Here is a 13,660-nt window from a genome sequence, read left to right as displayed (position 1 = left end):
GGAGGTTTACAACAGGATAAATACATTATCCCAACATGATAAATACATCTTTAACTGCAGGTCGCTGTTACATAAGATGCTGAGTCCTAAGTGGGCGAAGAGTGGGCATTGCCAGCCCGGGTGAGGGCCCAATCGGGACTTGATTGGGCCCTGCCTCTCACAAGCCCAGCCTACTCCCGCCCACCCAGCCGGCCAGGGGCTCTCTGCCACCATTGCCCCAGACGCTCCCCAGGACACATGTAAGTGCCCTGGGGTGGGGAGAAGGGAGGGGTTCCTTTCCCCAAGGGGGCTGGGGATTGCTTTCCCAGCTCCGCAGGCCCTGGGCAAGCCGTGATTTTGGCGATGAGGGAGGGGGCCGGGGATGCCTTCCCCAGGCCCGCTGAGCGCACCTGCCACCTCACTGAGGTGGTGGGTGTGCTCCGCGGGTCCCAGACAAGCTGCGGCCTTGCTGGAGGAAGGGGCTGGGGATGCCTTCCCCAGGCCCACGAAGTGCGCCCGTTGCCTCACCAGAGAATCTGCAGCCTTGGCAGGGAGTGGGGGGGCTGGGGATGGCTTCCCTGGGGGGAAGGCCGTGCCATGGTCGGGGGGAGGGGGCCTTCCCCCCAGCCCCAGAAGCATGCCTGTAGCCTTGAAGAAGCCCCGGGGAGGCTGTGCCGTGGCTGGAGGGGGGGGAGGAGACCTTCTTCCAGGGCCCAAAAGCACACCAATGGCTTCCATGAAGTCCCGGGTGTGCTTCTAGCCCCGGGGGGGGGTAGGCCGCGCCACGGGCGAGGGGGGCCCAGACAGAGGGCCCAGACGTGGCCTCAGTGTGGGGGGAGGGGGCCGGGGATGGCTTCCCCGCGGCCCCAGAGCACACCCGCAGCCTCCCTGGGGCGCTGGGTGTGCTCGGTGCTGGGGGGGGCTTTTCAAAGCCCATTGTTACCAACGGACTTTGAAGCTAGTTAAAACATAAATCATAAAATAATAAAATACAATTAAAACTATAAGATAAGTAGAATTTCCAATTCAGCACAGCCTACTTGCTAATATTAGATTCCTCAGAGCTTACTTGTTCCAGGGGGGAGCTCTTCTGGGTTTTTAATGGGAGGAGGCCAATGAAATGTTATACCACAAATCATGCATTGGCCCCAACCAAATGCATTGTAGAAGAGCTCTGGTTTGCTAGCCTTTTGTAACTGTGAAAGTTCCTGAGAGGCTGAAAGGCCCGCAGATCTTCTGAGAGCTCCTATCACCAGGCTGGGCTCAGGACCAAAAAGGCCAAGTGTACATCTTGGGGGCTAGGGACAACCAGCCAGTTGGAATTTGTGAACCATAACACTCTACAGGGGGCATAGTCAGCAAGGTGGTACCTTAGGTACTAGAGGCCCAAGCTGTGAATGGCCTTAAAGGTTAATGCCAAAATCATGAACCTGATTTTTCATCGAAAGTCAATTCCATTGGGAGCCAATGCAGCTGAACGCAGGCTCTCTGTGGTATTTTGGTGAGAACCTGCAATGCTGCATTTTGGACCCAGATCAGGGTCAAAGGTAGGCCCCCTGTAGAGCAAGTTACAGTAATCCAGCTTGGAGGTGACTGTTGCATGCATCACTGTGGCTAGGTAATCCAGGAACATGTAGGGCACTAGTACCTTAGTTTCGCGAAGATATTAGAACACCAGCTGTGCTAGTCTAGTGAGACTCAATAGATAAGGAGGCATCAACAATCACTCCTAAATTCTTAGCAGATTGTGCTAATGTCAGTTGCACTCCGTCTAGGATGGGCAGGCATACTTCCTCTCCTGCCCCCCTCCTCCTCAGCCACAGGACCTCCGTCTTCAAAAGTTGTATCTCAGGCAATTCTTCTTGATCCAGATTGTCACTGCTAAGCAACAGGCAAATGTCTAAAGGGATGAATCTGGTTGGCCATCCATTAGAATATAGACTTGGGTGTCATCAACATACTGATGACACCCAAGACCAAATCCCCAAACCAGCTGGGCAAGAGGGCACATAAAGATGTTGAACGGTGTGGGGGACAGAACAGCACCCTGTGGCACTCCCCAAGGGAGCTAACAGCAGCTGGATTGTTCATCCCTGAATGCAACTCTGGAGAAAGGAGATCAGCAATTTCAGGGCTGTCCCCCAGATTCCACAGGCAGTGTGGTAGCAACCAAGAAGCTCATGATTGATTAGACTGAACACTGTCATAAGATCCAGCAGTACCGGCAGCGCCGATCTGCCTCGATCCAACTAACATCGGAGGTCATCCATGCCTTTCTCCCTAATGGCAATCTAAAGCATTGTTCTTCAGATCACTATGTCTGCATTAATTGTTGACTATATTTCAAAGTTTGTTACATATGGAAATTATATGTTCAGGGCACCTCCAAGCCTGATGTAAGGAAACACAGGGCATGTAGCACCAGAGCCAGAGGGGCCTTAGCACAGCACAACTGGCACTGCTGCAAAGGTAACAGCAGGGGACCCTTCCCAGGGATATTTTGGAACTTTGGAAGCAACTGATATCTTCATTTTGCTGAAAATATTTACTATTATTATCCTGAAATTCCTTAGCATGAAAAAAGAAAACAACCCAATATTTAAAATTTGAGTACATTCAGAGACTGTCATCCTTTTTAAGGACTGTAATTACAGAGCATTAATGTTTCTCCCAGAAATCCTTTTACATGTGCCAGCTACTCTGCAGTTCAGAGGGCACCCTCCTGCAAAAGTGAACCTCTGGGATTCATTTGGGATCTTAGCTGAAGCCAGGCTTTCCTGCAGGTTTCCCTCCTCATATTTTTGTATTTGGCAGCTGGAGCAGATCTGTAGGAGCCCAGCTTGGATATGTTTTGCAAAAGGAAGTCTGTAAAGCCCATCTTCTACAACACGGCAATGAACAAATCCCTTCGAAGTGTTTAATGGGATGGAATCCAAAAACTCCTCCAGATCTAGCCAGCTGACTCACACCTGCCTTGCCGCCCCTGCCACCTCCTCTTCAGCACAATCACTCTCCGTCTCCTCCTCTGCAGCATGATGATCCCAGGCAATGAGGCTCCTTGCCTCAGTCGAAGCCGGTGGAGCAGAAAAGCGCCAGAACTATGCACATAAGTTCTTTGCACATGCACTCTCTGACAAGATGTCTGTCACTCAATTCAGGCAATTGCTGACAAGCACGGGTGGGGCCCCTTGAACCATGGGGCCCATAGCCCAGTACTAGGCACTTCCAAAAGCATGGAAACCTTATGTTCACAGTAGGGGAAAAGTAACTCCCACCTCTTCTTCTGCAAATATTCCTGGCATATACACTAAGCCTTGCAAAGCCAATAGCATACCATTTCACCATAGGAGAAATTACCAGTTATGTAAACTAGTGTTTGTCAAACTGAAGGGTGGTGTTGTCCTTGAGATATGGAGCACACAAGTGAGCCAAGTCTGAATTTACTAAAAGTGGAACTTGAAGACCTTACCTTCAATTTGATATTAACTCACAGCATAGAGGATGTAGAAATGTCAGCTCTAATATGGAGCAAATGTTGTGTCAAGTGAAGGAGGGGAGAAGACAGAACAACACTGAAAAATTGTGCCAAGCAATGACTCTCAACCAGGCAACTCACACTGCTTTCTGTAGCCCTGCTACTCCATGAGTAACCTATGGTTCTGATTGACTAGTAGGCCTTGGAATTGTGGCCCAAAAAAATTATGTTCTATGTATGTACAACTACAGTACTATTAAATTAGCATTATTCTCACTAGTGGCTGCTGACACTTGAGTACAGGACTGAGGGACATCATGCAGGGGTTGAGTTCCTTGAAAATCCAAGAAACATAGTCCCCTTAAGGGGGCCTGGGAGCCAGGTGCATGAGAGTCAAATTTGGGGGCAACAATGTTCTTCGAGTCCTAAGGCATGGGTCCCCCAACTCCCAGGCCGCAGACTGGTACCGGTCCATGGAACCCTCGGTACTGGGCCGCGGCGAGAGGAGGGAAGCACCAGTGCACCAGCGGGAGCATCTCCCTCCCCCTGTGGTGCAGCGCTCACTGCGCCAGGGGTTATCGGCTGGTTCAACGGCCGAATTGTTCAAGCCTAGCCGCGGGCCTAGGCTTGAGCAAATCGGCCGTTTTGGTGGCCAATCGCTCCCGGCAGCTCCATGCCTGTGCATCTGCGCCTGTCAGCATGCTGGTGCCTGCGCCTCCCTCTCCCCCCCCCCCCCGTGGGCCTAGGCTTGAGAGAATTGGCTGCTAGAGGGAATCGGCCGTGAGCGCCGCGCTGCGGGGGAGAGGGAGGCGTGGGTGCCAATTAATGGGCAACTGACTCCTGTATACCTCTGCACCTATATTCTCTTATCTGTAAACCGCTCTGGGAGCAGTAAAAATAAAGCCGTAATGTGGGAGGAGAAAGGGGCCGGGCAAATCCAGGATAAAAACTCGAAGGGGCCAATCGGGAGGCGCGAAGCACCTCCTGATTGGCTCTGCTGTAAGTCCGGGCCAAGGGGCCAATCAGGAGCCACGCAGCAACGGCACCATCACTGTTGGTGTTTAAAATATTTAGCACTTCAAACATGGAATTACATTGCAGTAACCAGCAACATGTTTGAGTCTAAATAAAATTCAGAAAAACACTGACCTCAGCTTCAGCAACTTGGGACTGCAGCAGCTGTCTAATACGAAGAATATCCTTCTCTATTTGTTGAATTCTAGCCACTCTTACCTGAAACAACAAAATGTGAAGGTGTTACTGGATGGAGGAATTGTTATTAGATTAGACTACAGAACTAAAAATACGATGCAGTGCAGTACTTGCTTCATTACTGGATGTTGTGTTAACATACGAACACAGTCAAAGCCAGAACATAATAGTTATTGCCAGAATATATTGAATATGAAACCTTGCCAGCTGTAGTCTTTTGTGAATTTAGAATGGAGAAGATACAGGAAGGGAAAGTACATTCCACTGGTTCTCTGAATACAACTTCCACTCCTAAATCATCCCCTCCCCAGTGTTTTTTGGTTCCACAGGACACAGAATCCAAGATGGAATTCTGAAATGCTAAAAATGATATGAGAGAGATTTAAAGCACAGAAACACTGAGTTACAGCCAAATGGAAAGAGTTCTGCTCAAGCTGCAGCCCAGGAACAGTGCTATATGTTGTAGGAATCCACAGTGGGAAGATAAAATCAGCCCCTCTTCCTCCACTGGCATAAGACTTCCATCAGTGGAAGTCAACAACTGGACACAATCCATTGGAAAGGGAATAAAATAACATTAAGAAACCAATAGATTGGATCAAAAATAGCCTTACAGGAGAGGAAGGCACAAAGAAGTTGTTCCAAAGTAAATGCTGTCTTTATTCTCAAGTGAACAGCCTCCTAAACCAGTGGGGTCCTGACCCCATTTGGGGTTGCTTGGCCCTTTCCGCTGGGTCACCCCTGTTGCTGGCCACGGCGGTGGTGGCCGGTGGAGGCGGGTGGAGGCGACGGCAGACCTCCCCGCCCCCCATTGTCTCCTTTCCTCCCCAAATGGATACTCTCCCTTCGCTCCCCTCCCGTCCGCACTCGCCCAGAGCTCAATGTTGCTGCCGCTGGTGCAAGTGGCGTGCCGGAGCACCCGCCACCTGAGTGACTGGCTGCCCCAAGGAATGCGCGGTAGCAGCCATTTGCCAGGACTGAGAAAGGGGAAAGGAGTGCCCGCTGCACCTGCCGCCTCCCATGAGGAGCCCCAGCCGACCTGGGGACACAAGCAAGAGGCCCCGAGCATCCCAGAGCCCACCATCTCCGCTGCAGCCTGCAGGTGGTGTGGCGGCGCTGGTCTGTCCTCCCCGCCTGTCCCTCCCGGCTGCACTCTCTCTCTGTCTCATAGAGGTGAAAGCAGCGGCGGGCGAGGAGGACAGGTGCAGCAGCCGGGTAGGGAGAGGAGCTTCCCCGTGGTCGCCTCCTTCCTGAATCACGACCCCAACTTCAGCAGCAGCAGGCAGAGGCGGCGGAGCCATAGCACTCGCCGCCTCCACGCCAGCTTGATTGTTGTGCCCCTGTGCACATGTGCCCACACATGCTGCTGCTGCCGAAGTTGGGGTCGTGGCCTCAAGAACGTTGAGAACCGCTGTCCTAAACTGTTCACTGAGTCTACACCTCAGGGAGCAGCAAGTGTTTGGAAGAACTCCACAAGATGGAAGGGAAGCAAGAAAGAAGTTTTCTAACTAGAACACCACTCACAGCGTTTGTATCTAACATAAGATATTCTGTTGAAACTATGTATGGATTTCTAGGTATTAACCTTTAAAGTTACTAATAAGATAGAAAACATTAGCACATCTAAAACCCACCCCTACAAATTGACATATACACGATCAAATGTGTAGAACATGTTGAAGCCATGGAGAAACCTCTTTTTGGAGACTGAGCAAGTGGAGAAAATTCATTTCATTTATTCCAAAACAGAAAATATTCAATACGAGCTTCCCTCCCAAATTGTGAAGTTTTTTTAATCAAGTTAAGCAGATAAAATGGTTACATAGATTAAATTGGTAATTGTCCTTGTCCCACAAGAAGGCAGTCCTTCTAACCTAACCTTCAGCTGAAAAATAGAGGAACCAAGTCTCCAGCCCTATCAGTTGTTAAGTAAGAAGTCACCTCTGCAAGGTAGAACACTTTCAAGTTGAGTTCCAAAAACAATTGCTTTGCCCAGCTAATCTGCAGCTTCAAGCTGGGATGTCATCAATATGCTGATGACAGACATCTGTATATGTTGATGGACAGCCATCCATCTATACTCCTGAGTATGCTGACAAATTGCCTGGAGATGGTGGTGGACTGGCTCAAGTGGAATCGGCTGAGGTTGAATCCAGCTAAGACAGAAGTTCAAGGTGACGCATTACGGGGTCTAGCTAACAACTCTGACCACTGTCAGGAGCCTGGGTATGACCTTTAAAGCCTTAACTGATCTGGGGCCTCCATACCTGTGGGGCCTCCCCTCCCACTTATCCCCCTCAGAAAAACTTGTGATCAAGCATACAAAATCTGCTCAAGATCCCTTGCCCCAGAGAAGTCAAATTGGCTTAAACCAGAGCCAGGGCTTCTTCAGCCCTGGCAACGGCCTGATGGAATGCATTCTTGAGTGAGATCAGAGTTCTGTGGGACTTAAAACAGTTCAGAGGGGCCTGCAAGTTCTCTGTTCCACCAGGCCTATAGTTGAGGTCTACAGAACACCAACAATAGCTGGCTTTTCCTACATAAATGACAACTATTCGTACACTACCCAGTTAATAACATTGTAGCACTTTACCTCCCCTCCCAACAGAGAGAAGGTGGCGAGCTCAAATTATTTTTAATGTACATTTGATTTTAATGTTTAAAATATTTTAAGGTAAAGGTATCCCCTGTGCAAGCACTGGGTCATGCCTGACCCTTGGGGTGACGCCCTCTAGCGTTTTCATGGCAGACTCAATACAGGGTGGTTTGCCAGTGCCTTCCCCAGTCATTATCATTTGCCCCCCAACAAGCTGGGTACTCATATAACCATCTCGGAAGGATGGAAGGCTGAGTCAACCTTCAGCCGGCTGCTGGAATTGAACTCCCAGCCTCATGGGCAGAGCTTTCAGACTGCATGTCTGCTGTCTTACCAGTCTGCGCCACAAGAGGCTCTTTAAAATATTTTAGCTCCTGCTTAATTGTTTGATATATTGTAAATCACTCTGAGCTCTCAGGGAATTATGGCATATAAGTCCGAAAATAAATTAATTAAAATAAAGTCATGTCAGACTATGCTCTGATAATTATTTGGAATAAGTATCTATATGCATTGGTACATAGAATGCTGAAGTTATGCAGGAACAGTTGGATAATGGCACTATACACAAGTTCCCCAAAGATTTTTTCTGAGATTCTCCATCAAGAAAACACATATTCATCCATAATGTGATTTTATGAATCCATATTATCTTTTATTCGATTTATTATTTATTATTTATTATATTTATATACCGCCCTCCCTGGTTTTTCAACAAGATGTCACACAGTGCATTACAAAAAGATACAGCAAATAATGATTGAAATATACCATATAATTTATATCTATTCAAAATGGGACATTTTATTGTTATTAAGATTATTATGTCTATTATAATTATTATTAGCCATAGAGACCTGGGAGTTCACATGCCTTCCCAAAGGTTTACCTATTACTGTAGTAACTAGATTTGGTGAAGGGAACACACAAGCTTAAGGCAAAGACATAATCATTTGAAGAGTCTTTCAATTGGGACCTGAGTCCCAGGTACTGAAAGAAAGTCAGACTAAACCAGCCACAGACATTTGAATTCTTCAAATCATAAAGTAAATTATTAATTATATAGTACAAGAATTATATTCTAAGCCAAATGAAGTTAATGGTCAGAAAGAGGTAACTCAGGACTGAACTGTTAAAAGGTACACATCTTTAGAATGTTAGATATTGAGGCTGCAAAAGTATGCAAATATTTCAAGTATCTCAACTGATAAATTTACCTGTGCCCTCTTTTCCATGTCCTGGCAAGTGCCTAGCTGTTCTTCCATGGCAGCTCTGATCTGCCTTGCTTCATATTCCAATTGCCTTCTAGTCATATCGGTCTGCAAGGAGAACTGGGACCAAAACAAGGAATAAAAGAATTTGAGTTGCTTATTATATTGACCTAATATGCATATAATCCATATAAAACAACTAAAATGTAACCCTATTGTTTAGAATACAGAACAAACCACGTGAATGTCATGGTAGGACAGGCACAATAGCACTGATAATTTGGAACTATTCCATAAGATATAACCATTCCTACCCCAGGTAAAAGAAGATATACCTGGAAAATATTAGCTGAGTACTTTGTTGACCTCACAATCTCCTTTCCCTGCTGAAAAAGATGCTTCTTTAAATGTTTGCAAATAGTAGGCCCAATCCCATTCCCCTTAGCACTGCTTGGGATGAAGGAGGGACAGGAGTGTACAAGACACAGTGACATTCTTCTGAATCACATTTTCATTTCCCTAATTTTAGATTGGATGCAGGCTAATAAGCAGGTGGCAGCTGTGGCCAGACATGCCTTTTGGAAGCTTCAACTGTGGCCTTTGCTAGACACAAAGGACCTGAATACTGCGGTACACTCCCTGGTTACATTAAGATTTGATGTTTGCAATGCCCACTACACAAGGGTGTCCTTGAAAAATGTTCAGAAACATCAGTTTCAACAGAATACAGCTGCCAGGATACTGATTGGGGTAGGGCGTAGGGACCATATTATTCTAGTCTTTGCCCATCTACATTGGCTCCCAGTTTGTTCGTGACCTTCAAAGCCCTATATGGGCTCAAAATACCAGAAAGACTATTCATTCCCTTCTGAATCTGCCCAATCACTATGGTAATCTTTGGGTGTCCCCACCTTCTGAAATTATGCAGATGATAAACAAGGAAAGGTTCTTGGTCATGGCACTAAACTTCTCCAGGAAGATTTGCCTGACCCATTCTGGTGTCATCTTCCACCACCAGGTAAAACTTTTTGATGCCTTTGGCAGACCCTCATTTATCCCTCCTTCTTGACCAATGTTTTAATTGCTATTTTTATGTTTTTGTATGTATTTTAGCTCTGCAGTTTCATTTATACGTTTTAGGAAAGATTACATGACATATTTGCCCTAGAGCTGAATTAATTACTTTCTATCATAACACACAATATACCAATTATTTATATTAGTTAGGATCTAGAAACCTGCAAATGGATTTCCACTCAATTAATGATATTTTCCTGCCTCCTGAAATTCACAGAATCATGAGGAATAGCTTGGCAGAAGAATATGCCTAAAATTTGGAGAAAGTAACACCTCCAAAACACATCCCCCAATCTCTGCAAAATGGAAGTTCCTTTGGCAAGTTCCTTTGGGTTTCATTATAATCCAAAAATTATATTGGAGAATACACACTACTACCAGCATCACTTACGTTTTCAGTAAGAGGAAGGCTATCTATCCTCTTTGTCAAATTCTGAAGCTGAGCATAATACCAGTCTTTTTCCTTCTCTTCCTTTTCAAGCTCAGCAAGCAAGAGTGATCTACATAAAAAAGGAATATAATTCATAAAGATTTACTACATGTTGGAAAGAGAGAAACATAGGAGAATTTTGGTCCAGAGGACTAAGTTTCTCTTTTGGCCTTTCCCAGTGATTTGATGGGTACTATTCACTTATGTGCCTCATTTTCCACAGCTACAAAGAAAAATAGGTACTTGTGATACAACACCCTAAGTATATTTAAGTTTAGCTGTCACACTATTGCTCTCACAATTGAGGAAAAAAGACACATCCACAAACACAAATATTATCCTTCTGTGTACAAACAACAGAAACACAAAGTCTTTATCAATTTAGATCCTTTACAACTGAACTGAATTGAATTTTATTTATATTTAATGGCTTGGATTCCGGCTACTATTTTGGTCTCAAGAAATGTGACCTCCCCCACCCCAACTGCTGTTATGTGAAATGCCCCAAATGTGCTGATTCTGGCTGATAGGGACTCCAGGAATTGGTGTCATATTTAGAACTTCAAGGCTGCTATTCTTTAGAGAGCAAAATAAACAATGCTTTACAAAGGACATCAACAATTTTACATGAAGCTCTGAAAGATATTTTAATAGCTTCATGTGATTTTCTTAGTACATAATCAGTTTTTTTTATTGTGGGTATCCCTTAAATACTCCCCCCCATCCTGATACAGGACCAGAGGACTGTAGAGCCACAATAGTAGTGTCTATAATTGGGACTTGAAGGAAGTCGTTGTGTAATCTGGTAAACAATAAAGTTTTATAACAAAAGCAGGAAATAATTAGCCATTGGCTTTACCCACTCAGCCCTAAACTGTCTTGAAATAATCAGGGAGAGGAAACATCTGAAGTGGAGTGTTTCAGGTGGGAAAAATTCTTTATTCCCTTCATAACACTTGGATTTTTGGGTATATAGATCCTTATTTCTCTGAGAATGGGGTTTGTTTTAAATCTAAGGCTGCTAAGGATTTGCAGAGTAAATATTGGTACTCCTCACTCTTAAAGAATTTCTTGGAGGGTACTGGAAACTCCATTTCCTCCCCGTCTTCCTCATCTGTGAGGAACTCTCCCTTCCTCCCTGGTTTTGGTATCACTGCCTGAGGAATTACCATGGTCTCTGACAGGGCTGCACCTCCCTCTCTTCCTAGCAGCTTTGGTTGGCCAGACCTTGTGTCAACTGAGCTCATGATCCTCACCTGTATGGGGGGGGAGATGGGGAGGAGGCATAACTAACCTGTGATCTATCATATTGCCTATCAGTAGCTTCAAACAGGGTAGAAATTTCCTCCTTAATAGATTTCCTGATAACCTGTAATAAGTCAGCGGATAAATTGGAATGCCTGAGGGTGCTTATGTTCCTCTCCTGTTGAATAGACTGTTTACTTCCTCCCCTTTCTGGGCCATCAAACAAGATGACACCTCCAGGAATCAATGCCTCCACAAAATGGTTGCTGTGTGGTGCTTTCCCCTCAGGAACCTCTGATGGTGCCACAGCTGCAATTTTGGCATACTTTTTCACCTTGCCAGAGGCCTTCTCAAGCGACAAGCATGGGATGACCCAGGACTGCATGTCTGACTGCCTTGTCAACTCCCTACTTCCCACCATTAAAGGAACATCCATGTCAGTTTCTAAGCAAAACCCATTGATTTCTTGTTCCAAAACCATTGGGATAAGTCACAACGTGATTGGTCGACTGCCCAAATGGAAGGCTGGCTTCCTTCTTTCCTGCTGGAGGAAGGGTAGCCAAAGATAAAAATGAATGAAAGTAAGCTGGAGGTAGAAGTAGATGGAGGCTTTTAGGAAGGAAGTTAGAGGTGAGAGGTAAGTAAATAGAAATAGATGTTGGAAATAGCAAAGCCTGCTATGCTGTCTGACTATGCTGCTCTCTCTCTAGCTAAGTCAAGAGAAGAACTGAGGAGGGGGCAATTCTAACCAGAAACAGGAAGGTGAAAAAAAATAAGATGTCTTCTGCCTCAAAGGAAAACGTGGACAGGAGAAAAGGAAGGCCTATATAAAATGGATGTCTTGTGCAGATGCATAGGTATTGTCCATGTGGACAATGAAAAAAATATCTAAAATGTATTCTTGGATATGGGCACATGCTTGTGAGTAGACAAAGACTAAAAACCTGAGATTAGTACAATGCAATATCTTTAACCGCTCCTATTAAATAAAAGGGTAAGGCCACCTAGGGAGGAGTTAGGGCGGGCCCTGTCCAGGATAAAAACTCAGAGGGCCCAATCAGGAAGCGGCTCCTGATTGGGCCCTCCGAGTGTCCATCCAGGGCCAAGCAGCCAATCGGGAGGCGCGCAAAGCGCCTTCCTATTGGCCCCTCACCAGGACAGACCAACATTCCATTCACCCAGCCCAGTCTGGCTGCCAGTCTGCTCCTGACCACCAAAGGGAGAGGAGGTCAGTAGGGCTGCCAAGTGGGGTGAGAACAGAGGCTTGGACAGGCTGTGCCAGCCCTTTTCGCCCCAAGGCTGTCCTAACTGTCATGTCCAACTGCGAATTGCCTCAGAACCCTAACAGAGCTGGCAGGAGGCTGCAGAGTACTCCCCCTCCCCCCTTCAGGCCTGCTGAGAAGGAACCTCTGACAGCCCCTGACTGAGGGAAGGAGGCCTTTCCAAGAGCAACACAGGGGAGCCTGAGGGCCTTCGTTTTGAGGGGGGGGACTTTCCCCTTCTGCCAAACATCTACCTGACAGGGAGGCCACAGAAAAGCCCCTTCTCACTTAAAATACTGCTCTGCCCGGAGGTTAGACACAGCCAAGCCATGTGTCTTTCTTCTTTGCAACTCTCTGCAGATTTGAGGCCACTGCACAGCGTTATTCTGCAGAGGAAACTGGCTCTTTTGTCTCCTGTTTCATCTGCACAACAACCCTGTGCAGTAGGTCTCAAGTCTTTCAATTCAACAACAACCTGTGTGGGAAGCCTTAAATGTTTCTTCTCTACCACAACCCTGTCCAAAGTAGCCCTTTCTGCCTGGGGAGCAGATCTTTATACTCTGCAGGTGAGCTGTAATTCCAGGAACTCTCCAGGCCACACCAGTAGGTTGGCTACCCCTGGGTTGGAAATATTCCTGGAGGTTTGGAGGTGGGACTTCAAAAATCATACAATGCCTCAGAGTCCAGCCTTCAAATGAGCCTTTTTTGCGTGCAGTTGGTAGGGAGTGGTGCAGGAGTGTCCCTCTTGGCCTATGAGTTATGGCCAGCCCTTACCAGCAACTGTTTGTATTCTGGGGTGCAGACAGACAGACCAGCATCAGTCCAGTGAGTCTGGAAAGTGCAGGAAGATCTAAATAAATATTTACAGCCTGAAACTGTAAATAGAGAACAAGTAAATGTCTGGAGACACATAGTAACTGTAATGACTTATTGGCCTGGCAAATAACCTTGCCCTGGCAAATAAAAAAAACCAGTATAAAAAACCTTACTAAGGTCAAGACTGCTGTGCACAGAGAGCTTTGCTCTTAGGGTTGCCAGCTTCCCTGTGAGGCTCGCTACCCCACCTCCCTCATGTGGAGTCTGCTATGGGGAGAGAAAGGGAAGACGATTGGAAAATGCTTTGAGACACCTGAGGCCTGCTGGGTCACTGCGGCCCATTCCCAGTTCTCTCAG

General features: G+C 46.4%; 1 protein-coding gene across 7 annotated transcripts in view; it reads right to left on the bottom strand.

Moving 5' to 3' along the window:
* The window catches only part of APC (APC regulator of Wnt signaling pathway), a 90,177-nt gene that overhangs the window by 33,794 nt on the left and 42,723 nt on the right, over positions 1 to 13,660 (bottom strand). For 6 of the 7 annotated variants that reach the window (XM_077347778.1, XM_077347785.1, XM_077347779.1 and 3 more), the window contains 3 exons: positions 9,942 to 10,050; positions 8,480 to 8,593; positions 4,604 to 4,687 (listed from right to left, as the gene is read on the bottom strand). In XM_077347778.1, coding sequence (XP_077203893.1) covers positions 4,604 to 4,687; positions 8,480 to 8,593; positions 9,942 to 10,050 — 307 coding nt within the window. The remainder of the gene's footprint in view (positions 1 to 4,603; positions 4,688 to 8,479; positions 8,594 to 9,941; positions 10,051 to 13,660) is intronic. The other variant, XM_077347784.1, reaches the window with a different exon arrangement.

This window comes from Paroedura picta, chromosome 7 (assembly GCF_049243985.1).
Source record: "Paroedura picta isolate Pp20150507F chromosome 7, Ppicta_v3.0, whole genome shotgun sequence".
Classification (NCBI taxonomy): Eukaryota; Metazoa; Chordata; class Lepidosauria; order Squamata; family Gekkonidae; genus Paroedura; species Paroedura picta.
The sequence above is the reverse complement of the archived record's forward strand: the minus strand, read 5'-3'. Positions and strand labels throughout refer to the sequence as shown.